The sequence below is a fragment of the Artibeus jamaicensis genome, unplaced genomic scaffold (genome assembly GCF_021234435.1).
Source record: "Artibeus jamaicensis isolate MK-2021 breed Jamaican fruit bat unplaced genomic scaffold, CSHL_Jam_final scaffold_614, whole genome shotgun sequence".
Lineage (NCBI taxonomy): Eukaryota > Metazoa > Chordata > Mammalia > Chiroptera > Phyllostomidae > Artibeus > Artibeus jamaicensis.
Window position 1 is genome coordinate 4,957,676 of NW_026522050.1, and position 19,150 is coordinate 4,976,825.

The window sequence follows — 19,150 nt, forward strand, 5'->3', positions numbered from 1 at the left end:
TGGACTACTTTGTGTCCAGGACTAGATTTTTCAATTCCACTGAGGCAGAGCCTGCCCCTAGACTGCACTCCATAATTATTTGTTGAGTCAGTGAATATCTGACTCAAAAACCTGTGTATGCTAAGTCTCATTATGTCACTTGATCTCTTAACAAAGCTCTAGTCAAGGCGTGATCACCCCCATTGAACAGATAAGGAAAATAGAGCCTCAAAAGAGTAGGTAGCCTAAGGTTCTCCAGCCTTGTGTAGCAGGGCCGGAGGCGGGCTACCTTCACAGCCTTTGCCCCTACCACAGCTGCCCCGAGGATGCAGGGGTAAATTAATAATTACAGAGCGCCGGATGACAATGAGCTGGACCCATCTCAGCACACAGCTCTGGGGGTCCCCCAGGAGGGAAACAAAAAGGGTAGGAGGGGGTCAGTCCTGGGCGTAGCGGGGTGCCCCGGACCTCACTGAGAGCTCCTCTTGGCCCAAGCACCCTCCGCGGATCCCAGCTCCGCACTGACGCTGTCCAGCTGGGGAGAGGAGGAGGGAGGAGAGCCTAGTTAGAGGCATCCAGGGAAATCGCAGTCCAGCGATGAATCACCGGCACATGACCCCGGTGGGGAGGGGAGAGTGCGGAGCCAGCGCGGGATGCGCCTGGGGCTTGTGGGGGGCAGGCCTCGCGCGCAGCCCCCTCCGGCCTGGATTTGGGGAGAGAAGGGAAGCCCCTCTCCCGCGCAGCGCCACCCTCCGAAGCCCTCCGCCCGCCGGGCTCCCGGGGGCGGCGGGACTCACGGCCTTCAGCTGCTCCAGCCGGTCCTTCATCCTGGTGCCCAGGCGCCCGGAGGCAGGTGAGCGCGTCCCAGGTGAGCTGCCGGAAGTGGCGACCCGGCCGGGCCGGCGCCGGGGAGCTGGAGGCGGCGGCGGGCGGCGGCGGCGGGCTGGGAGGAGTGTCCGAGACCTGGGGAGGCTCCGCCAAGCCGCCCCCTGCGGCCCCGCCGGCGCCGCGAGCTCCAAATCCGGCTCCGGGGCCAGCGCCGGCGCGTAGCGCTGATCCGCCCGCGGGCCCGCCCCTTACCTGGGCCGCGCCCCGCGCTCCTCCTTAAAGGGGCCCAGCCCGGCCGCCGCCCCGCCACCCGCGGCCCCTCTAACTCCCCCGCTCGGACCCGCGGTCCCTCGAAAGAGCGGAGAGGTCTGGGGAGAGGGCGGGGCGCTGGGAGACCCGCCGCAGGGCGGAGGAAGAGCGAGGGCGCCGGTTTGGCCTGGGTTCCATCCTTTGCGCCCGACAGACAGTCTCTGCCTGCGCCGGGCTCTGTGCTGGGATCCAGCCCTCACCAGACCCGCTGGTCGTTGCGAGGTGGGGCGAAGCGCTGCAGACGAAGACGACGTGACTGGACAGGCCACGTGCGGGGAGACCGCAGCCGAGGTCTCCGGGGGAGGGCATTCTAGTAAAGCAGCTGGTAGGGGGCGGCCCCCGGGAGAGTAACTGGAGGAGAAGAAGCGGGCCGGGCGGGCGGGAACGAAGAATTCGGATTTCCTGGCCTTGGCAGTAGGGACCCTTCGGAGAAATGTCAAGCACTTCGATATTGAAGTCAGAACACCTGCCACTGTAAGACCTTGGGGGGGGATCACCGTTCCTCTTTCTCTAGGGGACTGTTCCTGTATCTATAAATAAGAGCTAATACTTCGCAGCGTGGGCTGAGGCCTAGGTGGCAGCGGAGACAGGACTGATTAGTAAATTATAGATCAGGGTTGTAAGTAAAGATACTCGCTTTGGAAAGCTTAAGCCGTCTCTCTACCCGGTGTAGACCCCCAGGTGGGTCGTAACTTCTGAAAAAGGGCGGGGCGGGGAGGTTCACTGCTCCCCCCTCCTCCTTGACGCCGCTGTCTCCCGGAACCCACCCTCTCCTCTCTCTTCCCCATTTGTGCCCTTTTGGGGGAACAAATGACCTACTCAGCAGAGAATGGCGCTCAATACAAGGGACTGACTCTCCGAAGATTCATTTCTCAAGTCCAGAAAACAATCTGCTCGATGCATTCGGGTTAAAAGGCTGCAGTATTTTTCGAAATTCTAACAGACCTTTGCCCTCTCCTGCGATCTGAGCGCGCGCTCCATGCTGACTTCATCGCCTCCCATAAAGATATATTTGCACAGTCCGTGAACGGCAGGGCAGTTTGAACCCCGCCTTTCTCAGCCCCAACCCGCCCTGGTTAGTCCAGAACGCTTCCTGCCACCGCAGGTGTTATCCTCTGGGTGGAGTTTCCCACCTGCGGTACTAGGAGGCTTCTGCGCCCCCTGGTGGCCGTACACGGAAAAAAGTGAATCGGAACCATCCCACCTCTTAACAAACCTTTGCTGGACTAGCTGGGTCCCTGCACTTCAGGAAATGAGGGTCTCCTGGATCCAGTCTCAGAGTGTTGCCACAAAACAGTGGTCACCTGACATCACACAATCTATTTTGTCATCTTTCAAGTAAGGGAGCGGATCAAAACTAATGATTACCAGTCTTCAAGATCAAAAATATCGTGCATTCTTTTTTTCATTTGTGGATCTCTTGTTTTTAAAGACTCCGTATCCCTAACAAAATACACTTACTGTGTAATAAGAAACTTGGTTTCCTCGAGTTCATACGTAAAGAGCACAGGCTGGTCCTTGGGGGGAAGGAGCAAAATGGGTGAGGACACAAACTTTCAGTTATTGGAGAAATAAGCTCTGGGGATATAATATGCAGCATGGTGGCTATACTTAACAATAATGTGTAATATATTTGAAATATGCTAAGAGAATAGATCTTAAAAGCCCTATCATAAGAAAAATTGTAACTTTCAGGTAACGGATGTTAACTTATGGTAATCATTTTGCAATACTGTACATACATACTCATATACTTAAAGCTTGTAAGTCACTGTTACATGCTTTAAACTAATGCAGTGTTATATGTCAATTACTTCTCCATATAACTGAGGGTGATGGGATTTAGTTTTCAATGAGAGGATGTTTCCATGAAGAAAAAAATGACCTTTTGGTTGGCCTGTGTGGCCATACAGAGATAACCATATGATGCCGCCCCTTATTTTTGTAAACCCTGAAAACAGTGTAAAGAGCCCTCTGACCTGCAACTGGAGTTGCAGGAGTCCAGGCAGGGGGACATCATCAGACTTCTTTTGTTATGGCGTTCCATCCGAGGGTAGTTATTACAGACTTCAAGCCTTCTTGAAACCTCCTAGTGGGTATGAACCCTACTTTGTTAATTTTATCTTAATATTAATATTTGTTCTTTCCTGACAGGCAGAAGTCTGGATTCTACCTACTAGCTGTGCACACACACACACACACACACACACAAACAAAAATTGAAGGAAGTCAAGTAACTGTGGCACATGGGACCTGAGCTAGAGGAGTCCCTGGGCTGGTGCGGAAAACACGATACTGAGCCCAAGTGGACTCCAGGGCCTCCACGTAGGTGGACAGTGACTTCAGGTCCCAGACTCGGTATCCTCTCTGACATGTTTTCTTTATTCTGCCCCACAGTGTACTTGGTCTTTCCCACCCACCAGGTTTTAGTGTAGCTGTTTCCCCACTAAACAAAGTCAGGACTCATTCAAGTGTTTGCATTTTGGTTCTAAATAAGTCAGCCAACAGTTTCATCTTTACAAACAAACCAGACAGACTCCTGCTCACTCCTCGCTGTAAGCCTCTTCTTTCCCAGTGAAGAAAAGAATTGAGCCTTACCCCAAATAAAACCCCAGAGCCAGCTGGGAAACAGGGAAAATCACTTTCTGGCTGGTGTACCTTGCGGCAGGGTTTCTGGCATGTGGTGTTCAGCAGAGAAAGATAAGGGGAGCTAGAGAATTGAAGGGAAGATTCTGTCTGTCCTCCACAGCAATTGTTCCCCATGGCAGGAAGGACGGAGAATAACCAGGATGGAGAATAAGCTTTCTGACTTGTAGTTTTGCCCCCTCACAGTTTGTATTAGTTATCTATGGCTGCATAACAAGTGCCCCAACACCCAGCAGCTTCAAAGAACAAACATTTTTTATCCTATCACTTCTGCAATTCGGGAGGAATCCAAGTGTGGCTTAGCTGGGTGTCTCTGTGTCAAGATATCTCACAAGACTGCAGTGAAGGCATTGGCTGGGCCACAGTGCTGGGCTCATGCTTGCCTGGGAAGGCATCTGTTTCTAAGGTCACTCACATAGGTTATGAGGGCCAGCAGAATGCAGTCTGTGCTGCCAAGGAAGGAGAACATCTGGGCGCCACGGCCAAGCAGGGAGATGAGGGTTCTTTCTGTGGACAGGCTGCTGACCAGAGTCAGAGGGGCAGCGGTGGAAGAGTAGCAGATCTCCAGCGCTCCACACTGGCCAGGAAAAAGTACACAGGGGTGTGGAGACAGCGGGTGACCCAGAATATCAGAGAAATGAAGGCATTGCTGCTGCTGCTGATCAGGCACACAATCAGGACAGTCACGAAAATCAGCATCTGCACCTCAGTGAGTTTGGAGAAGGGGCTGAAGTGGAAGTGAACCATTTCAGCTTGGTTTTCGTCCTCCTTGTATTCAATGCATAGGGCCTGATAATGACACAGGCACTGCCCCTGAAGATAAATAATTGTCAGGACGCGGCGCTCCTCCTGGATGACCCATTCAACTCCTGGCCTTGCCCTTTCTTGATCTTCTCAACTCCAACCATCTTTACCTCTAGTCTGCATTCAGCAGCTCATTTCTACAACAGATTTTTTGTTTCTGTAATCACCCAGAACAGATTCACCACTGAAACCTTTTTTCAGTTTTGTGGTAAGATATATATTGCATAATATTTACAATTTTGGCCATGTGTCAGTACACATTTCAGTGCCATTAAACACATTCTCAATCTTGTGTAACCATCACCGCTATTTATACCCCAAACTTTATTATCCCAACAAAAACGCTGTGCCCATTAAAGAACAACTCCCCACTATCTCCTCCTTTCAGATCCCAGTAACCTCTCTCCTGCTTTGTGTCTACAACCTGGCCCATTCTAGGTACCTCACGCAAGTGTAATCAGACAATATTTATCCTACTGCGTCTGGCTTCACTAAACATCATGTTTTCAAGGGTGATCCATGTGGCCATACACACCACCATTTTTGCATTCCTTTTTGTGGCTGAGTAACATTCCATCGTGTGTATACACCACATTTTGTTTACCCCTTCATTTCTTAGGGAAACTTGGATTGTTGCTACCTTCTGGCTATTGTGTACACTGGTGTGTAAATATCTGTTTGAGTTGGCACTGGAAACTTAAAAGCACAGGATACCATTCCCAGGCCACAGTCCCTCTCTTCTCTTAATCCCTTGCTTGGTTGTCAGGAGCATAGCCCCTGGGGTGAGACCATCTAGGGTCTAATCCGAGGTCTCCCGCTGACCAACAGTTCGACCTTAAGCAATTTATTGAAGCTTTTTGCTTCAAGTTCCTTATCTATAAAGATAACTCTAAGACCGCTGTGAGAAGTAAATGTTTCTGCCCTCCGTCTATGTTGGCAATAATCATCAACACTACTCTTCCACCTTTTCAAGTCGACCTCAGTGCCTCCAGTTCCCCCAGATGAGCAGGCTTTGGGCTTTACTTCCTGCCCCACCCAACCAATATTTATGGTCCCTCTCTTGCATTGGTCTTTGCCAATACTGTCACTACCCTTGGCTTCTTGACCAAGGACTACATCCAATACCTGTAACCTCCAACATCTCTGTTCCAGGCTGACCATAACTAAAGATGATCACGAAATTCTACTGGCTGGTGCCACAAAACAAAAATTAGCTCATTGGTCTAACCCACTGAAATCTTAGGAACCACAGACACTGAATATCTGAGGAGCCCACCCGCACGAAAAGCACGCACCTAGGTACCGTGAATCCTTCCCTGTTGCTGCTGCTCAACGGAAGAGCATGAGGACTTGGAGACTTGCAGAGACAGACTTCTGGGTTCCCTCTGAACTCTCGCTCCTTCTCATCTCATTTCTCAACAATGCTCTGTCTACTTTGATGCAATAGGGCCCTGCGAGGTTAACTTCATCTTAACTTGACCATCCCCTGTAGTTCAATGTTTGAACACAAACAGGAATTGTTTGAGGATGTGATATTCTAAACTAGTGTAATTGCTGCTAGACTCAACTATATTAACTGTTGCTGAATTTTTTATACTCCAACTTTTAGGGAGCTTATCAACACATACAGTTGTACAAAATTAAAGAAAAAAAACTCATACAAAGAACAAATTGACGGTCACCAAATGGAAAGGAGACTGAGGGTGGGTGAAAGGGGTGACAGGATTAAGAAACACAAATTGCCAGTTATAAAAAAATGCAGGGATGTAAAGTACAGTCTAGGGAAAATGGTAACATCATAACAACTGGTTGTGGTGTCAGATGGATACTAGACTTATCGGGGCAATCCCTTAATAAGTTATATAAATACCTAATCACTCTGTTCTACACCTTCATGCATTGTATTGTATGTCAACTGCAATTAAAAAGAAATAAATACAGCTTTAATTTATCTGAGTAGGGGTTAATTTCATGCACGTAGACAAGTTCTAAGAATTCTTCAAAACTGAACCACAATGTCGCCACCTGCCTGATAAGCCCACCTACCTTTCCTAACCCTCTTCCAAAAAGTGCCTTCCTCTGCCAGTAGGCCTGGTACAGGGCGAGGAAAGTCAGGGGCAAAATGACTCTCCTGTGCCCTTGAACTTGGAGGAGGCTCAGTCTGTGATCACGGAGTATTTATCCTCATTGCTTTCTTTGGAGTTTGGTTAGTGTTATCTTGCCTCCCTCGCTGCCTAATCTACCAGCTGTGTGACCTTGGAGAAGCTGTGGACTGGAGTGTTTTTTTAAGATTTTATTTATTTATCTTTAGAGGGGAAGGGAAGGAGAGAGGGAGAGAAACATCAATGTATGCTTGCTTTTCATGCGTCCCCTGCTGGGAATCGGCCTGCAGGGAACTGGTCTGCAACCCAGGCATGTGCCCTGACTGGGAATCGAACCGCGATTGTCTGCTTCGCAGGCCCGTGCTCAATCCACTGAGCTATACCAGCCAGGTGGAGTGTTCTCATTTTAAATGTGGGAAGAGTGCAAGAGGCATGTCAGAGCTGCAGCAAAAGTCAAATGAGACCCCCTGTTTGAAACTGCCACTCCTTCCTATGATTAGCGTGTTGTTCCAAGAACACTGTACGTACAATGGATACATTTGCTAGTCAGAGTGTGACATGGGGACCAGCAGGATCAGCATCAGCTGGGAGCTTGGTAGAAGCGTGGACTTCCAGGCCTTACCCAGCCCGTCCTAATTCTGTTAGTAAGTACAGTAGTTTTACACTGAAATTCCTTACATTTTCTAGGTTTCCAACCCTATTATCTGAGACCAATTATTTCATTTTCTTGCCTCACTGCATGATTCAGAATCTCCAGAAAGTGTTGATTAATCATGGCAAGGGGGGTCCTGTCCAGCACCTAATATTTCATGAACATGGTTTGGTTATTTCACCAATTAAATGGTGCCTGCTGTGAGAGTTTCATGTAGTCTTTTCCCTAGAAAGAGTCAGTACATGATTGAGGGTTAAGCTCTACAGCAGGGATCAGCATATTTTTCTGTAAAGTCCCCTAATCTGAAAAACGAGGGTATTAGTAGTGTCTCCTTCATAATGTATTTGCGAATGTTAAGTAATACACGCGAAGAACTTAGAAGAGAGCCTACTGCAGGAGAAGTGCAAGACCATAAGCCTTTTCTGACTTATTCCCCATTGTACTCCCAGTTCCTGGCACAATAAGTACTCAATAAATATTTACAGGGTTACTAAAAGTTAACTATTACATATGTAAACAGTTTACTTCTATTACTATTCAGAGCTTTTTTCACATTTTATTTATTTATTTATTTATTTTTAGAGAGAGGGGAAGGGAAGGTGAAAGAGAGTGAAACATCAATGTGTGGTTGCCTCTCATGTGCCCCCTACTGGGGGACCTGGCCCACAACGCAGTCATGTGCCCCGACTGGGAATTGAACTGGCGACCCTTTGGTTCACAGGCCGGCGTTCAATCTACTGAGCCACTCCAGCCAGGGCTATTCAGAGCTTTTATAAAGAAACTCTGGTGAAATTTATCAAATAACTTTTCAGCATCTCTTAACAAATGTATTATTTGTCAATTCTGTTCCACATAATACCAGAAGTCCTAGCCAGAGCAATTACCCAAGGGAAAGAAAAAAAGAAAAGAAAAGAAAAGAAAAGAAAAAGCATCCCAATCAGAAAGAAAGAAGTAAAATTATTTGCAGATGACATAATTTTATACATAAAAAAAACCTAGAGACTCCACAAAAATTCTATTAGAACCTGTAAAAAATTCACTAAAGTTGCACAATACAAAAGCCATATACAAAAGTCAGTTGCTCTTCAAAAAGGAAATTAAGATATAATCCCAATTATAACAGCAGCTAAAAGAATAAAATACTTAGGGAGTAATATACTTGAAAAGTGAGGACGAGGGGGCAGAGGAGGATATGAAGAAAAAAGTGGGGAGTAGAAGAAGCAGCTTTTCTCTTCTAGGCAAAAACGTCGAATCACAGGGAGTTCTGGCTGGCATCTCAATTACTCCAACTGATAACGTACCTGGCAGTATCTGGTTCCTTTGTAGTCGCTACTTTGCCACAGTGGTCCTCAAAGGGCAGTCGGTTTTCAGGAGCAGGAGCACCTGCATCACCTGGGAATCTGTTAGAAGGCAAACTCCCTGGCCCCACCGCAGAACCACTTAGTCAGAAACTGGAGAAGTCAGGGTCCAGCGGTGCGAGTTGTAACGGACCCGTCCACGCCCCCCCCCATGTGACTGCTTTACAAAGCAGGCAGGTTGGGAAATGCTCAACACTCACAGCAACCCCCGAATTCTACCATCTGTTCCCCAACCGCACTTTCTTCCACGAGGCAAGAGCTGACATGGTTACTACTGTGGTCACTACTCCCAGTAATTTCTCTGATTATTAGATTTAAAGGATGGGACTTTTAAAATTTTTTTTATTTTTGCCACTATAATTCTTTATCCTGTGGCTTCAGTGTCGGTTCCATTTTCAGAACCTTTGATTCCTATATGGATTCGGGGAGGACGGTGGTAGAACCGGGTTCGTCCTTTCAGAGAAAGGTCAGAGCTCAGCCAGTTGCTGCGTCTTTTAGTGGCCTTTTCGGGTGTCAGAGTCCTTACCTCTCCACCCTAGAACTAAGTGATACTGATAGCAGTAAAGGAAATATGCCATCAGAGTTTTGAGGATAAAGTGATCCTAATTATCCCTGGGAATAATAAGAATTCTGTCTCTGTCTTCAGTTTTTGTAAGATCTTTAAAGATCTGGAAGACTGGCAGCCCCACGGAAGTCTGATCGAGTTTTGACTTTCTATCCAGAGAATCAGTAACTTAGAGACCTGCCATGTGCCATGCAAACTTATTCACACGATTTAGTCCAAGTGAAGACAGACAAAGGGGACACAACAGGTTTGACTGTGCGTCGAACAATTTCCATCTCATAACTTCAAAGTGAAGAAAACGGAGGCTAGGCATGTAGTCGGGACGATGGCAATGACCCTTTCAAGGGTACATACCCTAACTCCCTTACATCCCATTGCTTAACCCAAATCTGCTCAGTCCTAAGAAATCAGGTGAAAATTTGGGGGATCTGTCTCCAAGATTTAGAATGTTCCAGAGAGGTTGCCCCCATTGAACTGGTTTGTACAGGAACTTCAAAATCTCCCAGACAGTGTTCTATATTGCCCCGCTCCCTAGCATACACAAGTAAGAAGTCCTTCGTTCATTCTTACATTGTCTCCTGTATTCCGGGGCTGATAGATGTTGGGTGTGCAATGGTATGCACAAGCTGTGAGAGCCGTGAGCCCCTTCTTCCTGGGAGAATGTGAAATAAGAGAAAATATAAAATAAATAGTCTAAGTCATCAACTATAGTAATTAAAATTCAAAAGGGAAAGATATACTGGAAACTTCGAACGGAGTACCTTTAGGTCACTGGATTCCCCCCATGGGGAGTCTATGTCTATGAGCTCCTCATAGACTATGCCAAATCTCACCCATGTAGTTTTTCTTTGGATCAGTAGAATTTTTTAGAGTTGCCCCAACCATAGAAACCTTGTAGATTTAGAGAATTAGCTGGAAACTCTGGGTGGAATTCTCTTGATTTTGTTTTTCTAGTATCACGAGGGCCGTTCTTACACGTCTAGATGAGCCTTGACCTGAGAAAAGCTGTTTGCTGGTTTGTCCGGGGTTCCATGGGAGTGTCAGCGACAAGATAACAACCGCTCACTGTCCTGCGACAAGAATCAAGCCGGATGTACATGATGATTGCTCAGCACAAGGAGATCTAAATGCTAGCCTCTCCTCCACCTCTGAACCACTGCAAGGGAACGAATCAGTTACCTTCTCTCCAAGGCCTTGGCCACAGAACAGGAGTATTAAAGGGAGCTATCTTCCTACTTGCTAAAGATTTTAAGAACTTGCTAAAGAGATGGTGGAACACAAATACATCACAAACACATAAAGTAGCTAAGACCCAACTGTCTCTGAGTTGCTACAAAACATGTCATTCTCCAAGGTTCACACCCAGGTCACTCTCTTTTCGGGAGGGGCCGCAGCTTATCCCACTAGAACGGAGAAATCCTTGGAGGCAGTGAAAGCCTCACTGAAGAAAATAAGCCCTCACTTTGGCCTCCCTGGCAGCATCCACCATGATAACAGACCTACTTCTGTTTCAGAAACTACCCAGAAGGTTAGTAAACTTAAGGAATCAAGTGGAGACTCTACACGGCATGGAGACCCCAGGCTTCTGGGAAGGTAGAGAAGATGAAGTACATCTTGAAGAAAAACATAGCCAAGCTGTGTCAAGAAACTCCTCTCCATCGTGATCAAGCTTTTGCCTATTTCCCTGCTCAGGATAAGGGTGGTTCCTCAAAGTGGGATTCAGTTAAGTCCCTATGCTACTGTGTACAGGTGGCCACTCAGGCTATGAGTGGGGTGGGAGATCTATGTATGTAGATCAAGAAGTGAAGGTAAAGAAATGTGTACAATATTTAAGTCATACTTAAGCTGTAACTAAGGACCTTGCCTGTATTAGAGACTTCTCCCCCACAGGTTTGCCACACTCCTTTGCACCTGCAGATAAGGTGCTGCTCAGACTTGGAAAAGAGCATCTCCAGAAGAGTGGGCTAGACCTTGGGAAGTACTCCTCACCACCCCGACCGTGGTGAAGTTGGCAGGAACAAAACCTTGGACTCATCACACCAGCATAAAGAAAGCACTGGAGGAAACGATGGACCGCCGAGCCTCAAGACCTGAAAGTCACCTTTCAAAATCAATTTCGTCACCACTTGTTTAACCTCTTCCTTATGGACAACTTATTCCTTTCAAACGAGATCAAAATATTTAGGTATATTTAGCAAAAATGTTCTGAATATTTCTAACTTTTGTCTTGCAGGAGGAATTTATATTAAACAAGTTTTCACTTCATGTCTTGTAGGTGTTTGTACACCCTTGGAAAGCCTCAGAAATTATACTGTTTGAGTATATCAAAAGAAAATGACCTACTCCGATATTTATAATTGGGGACTGGTGGTAACTATAAAGGGCTGGGAAACATTTTCCTTAATGGTCGCTACTGTACCCTGGCTAGAAGAATGTGCCACTTGTCAACTGTACTAAAAACTGTTCTGTGCTCTGACAGGTGTGAAGGTGAATTGCACCACTACCACTGATGTATCTTACACTTTTGCTCACGTTAAATCGTCCACAAGATGGTTTCTGATATGTGGAAGGACTCTGTCGTTTTAACCTAACTGATCTTACAGAAATAAGATATTTTAAAACTAACAATGGGGGAATGATAAGGGACTCAAGAGTTGTGAATTTTTGAGATAAATGGTTACAAGCCTACTAAGTAATGCATATGTTAAAGCTATTGTTCCAGGAACTGAAGGTGTGACCCATCCTGACTCCAGGAGACCATAAGCAGTCCCACCTTTGTGCCTCAGGAGGACTGCAAGCAATGAAGATGGCATGTGAGCCATTGTGCTCCAGAGTGAGATGGCCACCGCCCAGGACATAGCTAAAGACTACCACCCAGAGCGAGAATACTGCAGTTTTATTAATCCAATTAACTTTTCCCTGAATTCCAAATCCCATACCTACACTTTGTTCTCCTTGTAAAAAGGTCCATTTTAGAATGGAATTTAAGACGGTCTGTTAGGGTATGAACCCAGCGTCTTGTCAGATCGCTGCCCATCTGAATAAAGTGCCCATACAGATTCAATCCCCGTCTCTGCTTATGGGTTCGGTTTGTGACAGGCAACAAGAACACTAGTCTTTCCCGGTTTCAAAAGGATTTAGGAAGTTGTGAAACAGGAGCCAAGACCAGACTCATGTGGAAGAGCCACTGGTAACAGCTGTAAGTTGGGTGGAACAAAGCCTCAGGGTGTCTCCAGGGCAGGGCAAACAGTGTTAGGCAGGCTGGTGGAATCTCAAATGTGGCACACACCTTACAGCTCTGTGGCTCTATTGGGGGAGAGTTCAGAAAAGGGACACTGGCCTCTGCCTGCCTTTCTGTCTGGGAGAAAGCTCTCCTCCAGCTCTCGCCTTGATGCCAGACACTCTGTTCCTCCCTGTGTGCCACTGGTGTCTTTCAAACTGCTCCCCCAGTGCTGGAGCTCAAAGGTCATGAGTCTGAGTGAGTCCATGTGTGGGTTCTTTAAGAGGAACTACTGGGAACTCTAGAAGTTTCTTCCACCCACTCAATCCCTGCTGGTTTTTGCAGTCAAAAGTTAAAGGGACACAACTTCCTGGCACTGGAACCCTGGGCTGGGGGACCTGGTATGATGGGTCTGGGACTCCTCATTCCCAAGATACGCTTCCTGAATTTTTATCCACCACATGTGGATGTGGGACCAGCCCGTTCCGCATCTATGCTCCTACCAGTCTGGATGGATGTGGTTTCTTAATTCTGTAGCTGTCAGACTTCCATTCCACTTGATTTCTGATGGTTCTGAGTGATGGTTGTTCTATCATTTAGATGTAATTTTGATGTGGTGTATGATGAGGTGAGCCAGTTTACCTATTTGCTATCTTGCACAAAAGTAAAAATTTCAGATTTCTAACATAATGATCAGAAAACATAATCTGCAGCACCAAGAATCAGCTAACTCTTACTGAAAAGGGCCAGATACAGTAAAGATCTTAGGTTTTGCTGGCTAAATGGTCTCCATTCAACTCTACCTTTGTTACCCTAAAGCAATCAAAAACAATATGTAACCTAGTGAGCATGGGTGTATTCCAACAAAACTTTACTTACAAAAACAGGCAGCTGGACAGATCTGGCCCAGGGCCATAGTTTGCCTTGGTTCACAAGGCACCAATTCTTCGGTCATTGTTAAGACCTGCTGTTACCTAGCACAAGAAGTTTTGTAATGTTCCATGCATGCTTGACAATTATCTTATCCTTGGCCTGCTCCACCTCTTTAAAGTGCAGGCCTGGCCCATGTAAACATTTGCTTTTGTGAAACTGTCACAGGTTTAAGAGATTGGGTGTTTGGTATCAGCCAGCCCTCAGTTGCCAGCTTTAACATTTGCTGTTGGGTGGTTTGGGACAAATTATTTAATGTCTCTAACCCTCAGGTTCTTCATCTATAAAGGAGAAAAATAATAGTACCTACCTCACGGGATCTGCATTAGGAAAGAATCAATTTGATAATCCATATTATCAAATTATTATAAAGGACATAGCAGAGTGCCAGAGAGACTTCGATCATGATCGTGGGTATTGGCATTATCTTGCCACTGAATCACTACTCTGTGAGGCAAGTATCATTAAACCCATTTTACGAAGAAATTAGGGCTCAGACATACTTAGATAGCTTGCCCAAAACTGATAGTAACACAAAGCACTGATTCGCAACCAAACTTTTATCTCCAAATCCAAAGTTTCCAGCACTCAGGCTCTGATTAATCCAATTCCACTAAGACGGGAAAAGACTTACACTACGCTGCTCCAAGGCAAGGCTCACTTTAAGATATGCAGAGAAAGGAGTTGCGAAAGCACAGGAATTCATTCTTGGCTGTGCTAGTCCTTGGGAGGAAAGGTATAATTCCCGGAGTTCTAGACTGAAAGGGCACGGGAGATACTAGAGGATGTTACAAAGTACCCAGATTTCCTGAACCAGTGCGTGGAGGTTTATAACCTGAACACACTCTTTTCCTACTTTGATCCGATTCTACGGAGGCGGTGTCAACCAGCGACGCACCCAGGGTGGCGCTTCTCGGCCTCAATGACCTTGCTGCCCACGGCTGTGCTACCCTATTTGACTCTCCCCCTCCACGTGCCTGGGGCGCTTGGCGCCTACATACAATCACCCCGGCTGAACCTCTCGGAACGTGCCTTCGGCTTTTTAAAAGGAGAGCGCCGTCGCCACTTTGAGACACATAAATCACAGCCCTGACATGCGGTTGATTCAGCGGGTGACGCGCCGCTGATAGTAGCGACGAATCCAGCCCCTTTGGATGACCTGAATTTCTCAATTTTTTTCCCTCCACTAGGCACATGCCACATGTGTGAGGACCTCCGGGCAACCCGAAGACCGTGTTGAGCGCTGGTCAAACAGCCCAGGCATCTCCATTTCTCCCAGGTCAAACAGCTTGGAACTCTTCAAAGCCATACCCTGTGACAATCACGAGGGCTTAGCTCCGCCCCGATGGTGACGGAAAACTCGTGACTCCGACCGGAGCGCCGGGCAGACCCGGTGAAAGCAGGGGAGGGGTTGCAAGTCGGAAGTCGAAAAAGCTTCGGACTAGCGGCGCCTGCGCAGACTTACGCCTGGGGACCTACTTCCCGCCGCTGAGACTCGGAAGCGGGACGCCAAATCTGTCCCCGCGCAGACGCCGGCGGCGGCTCTGAGCCGGGTGGCCGCCCTCCCTGAGGCGCGCGTGCGCACGTTCCCACGCACGCTCCGGCGTACGGCGGCGGCCAGGGGTCGCGAGCCGGTGGAGGACCCGCGCGCGGAGGAGCCGGGAGAGCCAACTCTTTTTCCCTCCCTTCCCCACTCCCCTCCCCGCTCCCTCCCCCCTCCCCAAGAATGTTCCGCTACGAGGTGAGCAGTTGCGACCGGAAATGACCCCTCCCTCCCTCTGGAGCCCCTTTTCTTTACTTATTCTCTGTGCTTCTGTCCCGCGCTCCTCGGGGGGAGGGGACGGGTGATGTGACCGGCCGGACCCAGAGGAACGCATCAGGCCTGGAGTCTTGGGTGTATCTGAGAGCCGTGAGCTGGCTTCAGGGGGCGGCACTATCCTATTAATCGTCGCTGGGGGGAGATGGCCTCTTTTTGAAGTGGGGAGGGCCCGTTAAGTGCCTTACCCGGACCACTCGCCAGCCCCACCCTGGGAGGAGCCTCGAAGAGAAGGCCTTGCACCCACCTGGTGGCTCTTCCTGAGGAAGAGTCACTGGGGAAAGCCCAGAGATAGGTTTCCCGCCCTGGATCCGGAGCCACATTCCCTCCAGTTCAAAACACCCATACACACAGGGAGCCATCCGGTCAGTGGGACCTGGCCTTGCCCTTTGACTGGGTCCGTAGGCTGTTTACTAAAGAGGCCTCGGAGTTGGGAGGGGGCGTGTCCAACAGAAGTTTCTTCTGGCCGAGTGGGGGGAGACGTAGGTTTTTGGTGTTGTTCCCGGTAATGTAGCAATAATCGAGAGTCCTGAACATGTCACTGATTCACTGTGTGACCTTGAGGGACTCATGTCTCTGGACGTAGGGTCTGAATTTATAGAATAAAAAAGCTGCTCTCGATAATCCCTGAGCGTCTTTCTAATGTAAAAAAACAGTGATTTGATTATGTAGATCTTTGTGATTGGGGAAGGAGTGCTGCTGGATGTTGCATACCTGCTTTGTGTGCGTTTGGGAGGGCTTGAGGTGGCCCTTCGGCCTCACCTTTGTGTGGGAACAGCCTAGCTAAGAGGTGGCCAGGCAAGGTGTATCACAGCCCTGCCGTCGGATTGTAAGTCTTTGAAAGTTATGGACGCCTAACTTGATACGTGATAGGAAACGGTTTAAGACCAAACTAACTTCATGTAAACGTGGAAAGATGATGAGAAGTGGTAAGCAGTTGCCAAAAGAAAACAAAACTTGAAAAATCCGTTAAAAACTGAAGTGGAAGGAAGAACTGTAAAATAGAACCCACCTAGGTTGTTATGGTAATACCTGGCTTTGTTCAACAATCCACAGTCTTTAAATCTGTGCCTCATTTGATTCTCTTAACTGGGGAAGGTGGTGTACCTGTATTACCACTTGGGAGACTAGAGCCTAACAAAGCCTGAGACACAATGGGTGCTCAAGAGGTATTTAATGAATTGATTGCTGCAAATGACTTGCCCAAGTTCATACTATGAGAGTTTGCTTAATTGTGTTTGAAAAGCTCAGCTTTAGTTTTATGACCAGAGTTTGGGCCTGTAGGGAAACAGAAGGGGGGAAAGATGGAAAATGAAGAGAAAGTTTTAAAAGGGAATAATAAAATAGTTGACAACATGACATGAATATGGGGAAGATTAAAATTTTGTTGAAAAATATACTAACACTCAGGTAAAATAGTAAAGAATGCGTTTTCATCTGTTGTTACTGTTAACCAGTGATGCAAAGGAAGTTGGCATTCCATGAGGAAATGTTATTAGATTCCTGATAGAGAATCGTAATATTTGGGGGTAAAGGTTAAATGAAATAAGGAATAGGAAAGAGAAACTGAAAGGAAAGAAGATACTGACATTTTCTAATGTTTGGGGAAATTGGAGAATTAAAAGAATGCCATCTTTACAAAATCATAATGAAGCTGTTATGTTGGGTGGGAAAACAAGATGAATAGCTTCAGAACATTTTACAGTGAGGTTGTGAACTTCATGAATATCTTCTTTTTTAGTCTTTGGAGGATTGTCCTCTGGATGAAGATGAGGATGCATTTCAGGGCCTGGGAGAGGAAGATGAAGAGATTGATCAGTTCAATGATGACACGTTTGGGTCAGGTGCAGTTGGTAAGTGACATCTTATACATCATACTGATTTCTTGCTGTTTTCAGATGCTGTCCTTTCTAAATGTTTTGTCTTAGTAGAATCTCAGTCATTGACTTAGCAAAATATTCCACTCCTGGTCTTAGAATAGTCTGGTTTTGACTGGAAGCATCCACCCTTCTGGGTAGATGGGCCTCTTTTGCCTCACTTGTGAAACCAGGTGTTCTTCAAGTCTGGCCTCTGCCAGCTATGTGATATACTGCTCTGGGTTGACACTGTAAGGAATTCAGATGGTCAGAGAAGTAGACATCTGACAAACATTTCAAATTGTCCCAGAAGAGGGAAATTTTTATTTGTAGAACATAAAACTTAAGGAAAACTAGTGGGCCAGGAGGAAACTCAGATTCTGATATATATGTTTTAAAATTCAGTTGGTCAATAGTGTATAGTACATGCCCCTGCTATTGTCTTTTAATATGTTCCCATAAAATAGAAATTCTTTTTGTTCCAAGAATTTTGATGATAGAAAATTTCTCTAAGTGAGAATAAGATGAAATTTTCCTATGTATGGATAGAGGTAAAAATTCTTAAGAGTTGGAAACGATTATAAAAAATAAAAGAACCAACCTATTCTTAGAAGTCACAAATTTCCCATTACTGAAATGGGAAATTTAGAGAGCTAGCTTGCATGGTAAAGTTTGAGAATTATAGATCCTAGGACAAGTACACTAATAAGTTAAAATTAAACTCTATATTTAAAAAATGAATAGGTTAAGATTAAGTGCAAATACTTTTGCTTTGTTGATATTGAAAACAACAACTTTTTTGCTGGGATATGTAGAATATGTGTGATTTCTTTGGAATCAAGCATTTCTGTCTATGTAACAAATTTCAGAGTTAAGTAATAAGGAGAAATTTAACTGTAGTGTATAGTCCCAGGATGTTGAATCTCAAAAAGAGGTGTTTCTTTTTTGTTTTGTTTTGGTTTTTTAGATTTTATTTTTAGAGGGGAAGGGAGGGAGATAGAGAGGGAGAGAAACATCAGTGTGTGGTTGCCTCTCACATGGCCCCCACTGGGAATCTGGCCCACAACCCAGGCATGTGCCCTGACTGGGAATCGAACTGGTGACCCCCTGCCATGTGCCTTGACTGGGAATCGAACTGGTGACCCCCAACCCACTGAGCCACACCAGTCAGAGCCAAAAAGAGGTCCTAATGATGATGTAATGGTTACTGGTTTTGCAGTAACCTAAACAGCTTAAATTTATTGAAGCTTAAACTGAGTTGAACAAACTGGAAAAAATGAAATAGTATACTATGTCAGTCAGGGTTTGCAAAATCTGTGGAGGGCTCAAAACTGCCACTCTTTGGAGCAGCAAGAGAAGGTTTTAAGGTAGAAGGATAGACTCATTACCAAAGGGAACCAAAGACCTTTTGGATTGTAGCCATAGTTTAGGAGATGAGATCGGCCAAGGACAATGACATGATCTAAGATGCTGTTCTCACTCCTTGGAGATCACAGGCAAAAGCAATAGAATAGAATTACAAAAGCAGGTAACTGGTGCACATGGTAAATTGTATTTAGAAATTCATTTACTAATAACCCATAGAATACAATGGAAGCTACAAACATTGTGTGCTTGTTTCTAGAACACTTTTTCTCTTAAAATATTGTACTGAATCTTACTTTTTTTTTTAATCCTTATGCAAGGATATGTTCATTGATTTGAGAGAGAGGGTGAGAAACACCAAATGTGAGAGAACAACACTGATCAGTTGTCTGCTGTATGTGCCCCCAACCAGGGATGGAACCCCACTCAACCATAGATCAAACCCGCAGCCTTTTGGTGAATGGGACGATGCTCCAACCAACTGAGCCATCTGGCCAGGGCCTGAATCTTACCATTTGTTAGCAGATTCCTCAGTATTAAAATGAGGTTGATGAAATTGATGAACTCAGCATAGTAGTTGTCCTGTTTTGAACCTGGGCAGAGAAGGAATAGTCCTGCCTTCTCATTGACTTCCAGAGTGCTGTGGACAGTCTTTTTTTCTGATTATTTGTATTCCTCACAAGAGGAATACAGAAAGTATTTCCCCTCGCAAGGTGAAAA

At 46.3% G+C, this 19,150-nt stretch overlaps 2 protein-coding genes across 8 annotated transcripts in view; one reads left to right on the forward strand and one right to left on the reverse strand.

The window, feature by feature from the left end:
• The window catches only part of STX3 (syntaxin 3), a 41,708-nt gene extending 39,596 nt beyond the window's left edge, over positions 1-2,112 (reverse strand). For 4 of the 7 annotated variants that reach the window (XM_037137816.2, XM_037137812.2, XM_037137814.2 and 1 more), the window contains exon 1: positions 2,062-2,112. In XM_037137816.2, the coding sequence (XP_036993711.2) occupies positions 2,062-2,097 (36 nt within the window). In that variant the 5' untranslated portion in view covers positions 2,098-2,112. Of the gene's footprint in view, positions 1-447; positions 515-776; positions 1,578-1,935; positions 2,016-2,061 lie in introns of those variants that run through there. The other 3 variants (XM_053659090.1, XM_053659091.1, XM_037137813.2) reach the window with 3 other exon arrangements.
• Positions 2,113-14,817: 12,705 nt separating this feature from the next.
• Positions 14,818-19,150, forward strand: part of PATL1 (PAT1 homolog 1, processing body mRNA decay factor) — a 30,017-nt gene continuing 25,684 nt past the window's right edge. The window contains exons 1-2 of the mRNA XM_053659128.1: positions 14,818-15,134; positions 16,951-17,062. Of these exons, the coding sequence (XP_053515103.1) occupies positions 15,120-15,134; positions 16,951-17,062 (127 nt within the window). The 5' untranslated portion in view covers positions 14,818-15,119. The remainder of the gene's footprint in view (positions 15,135-16,950; positions 17,063-19,150) is intronic.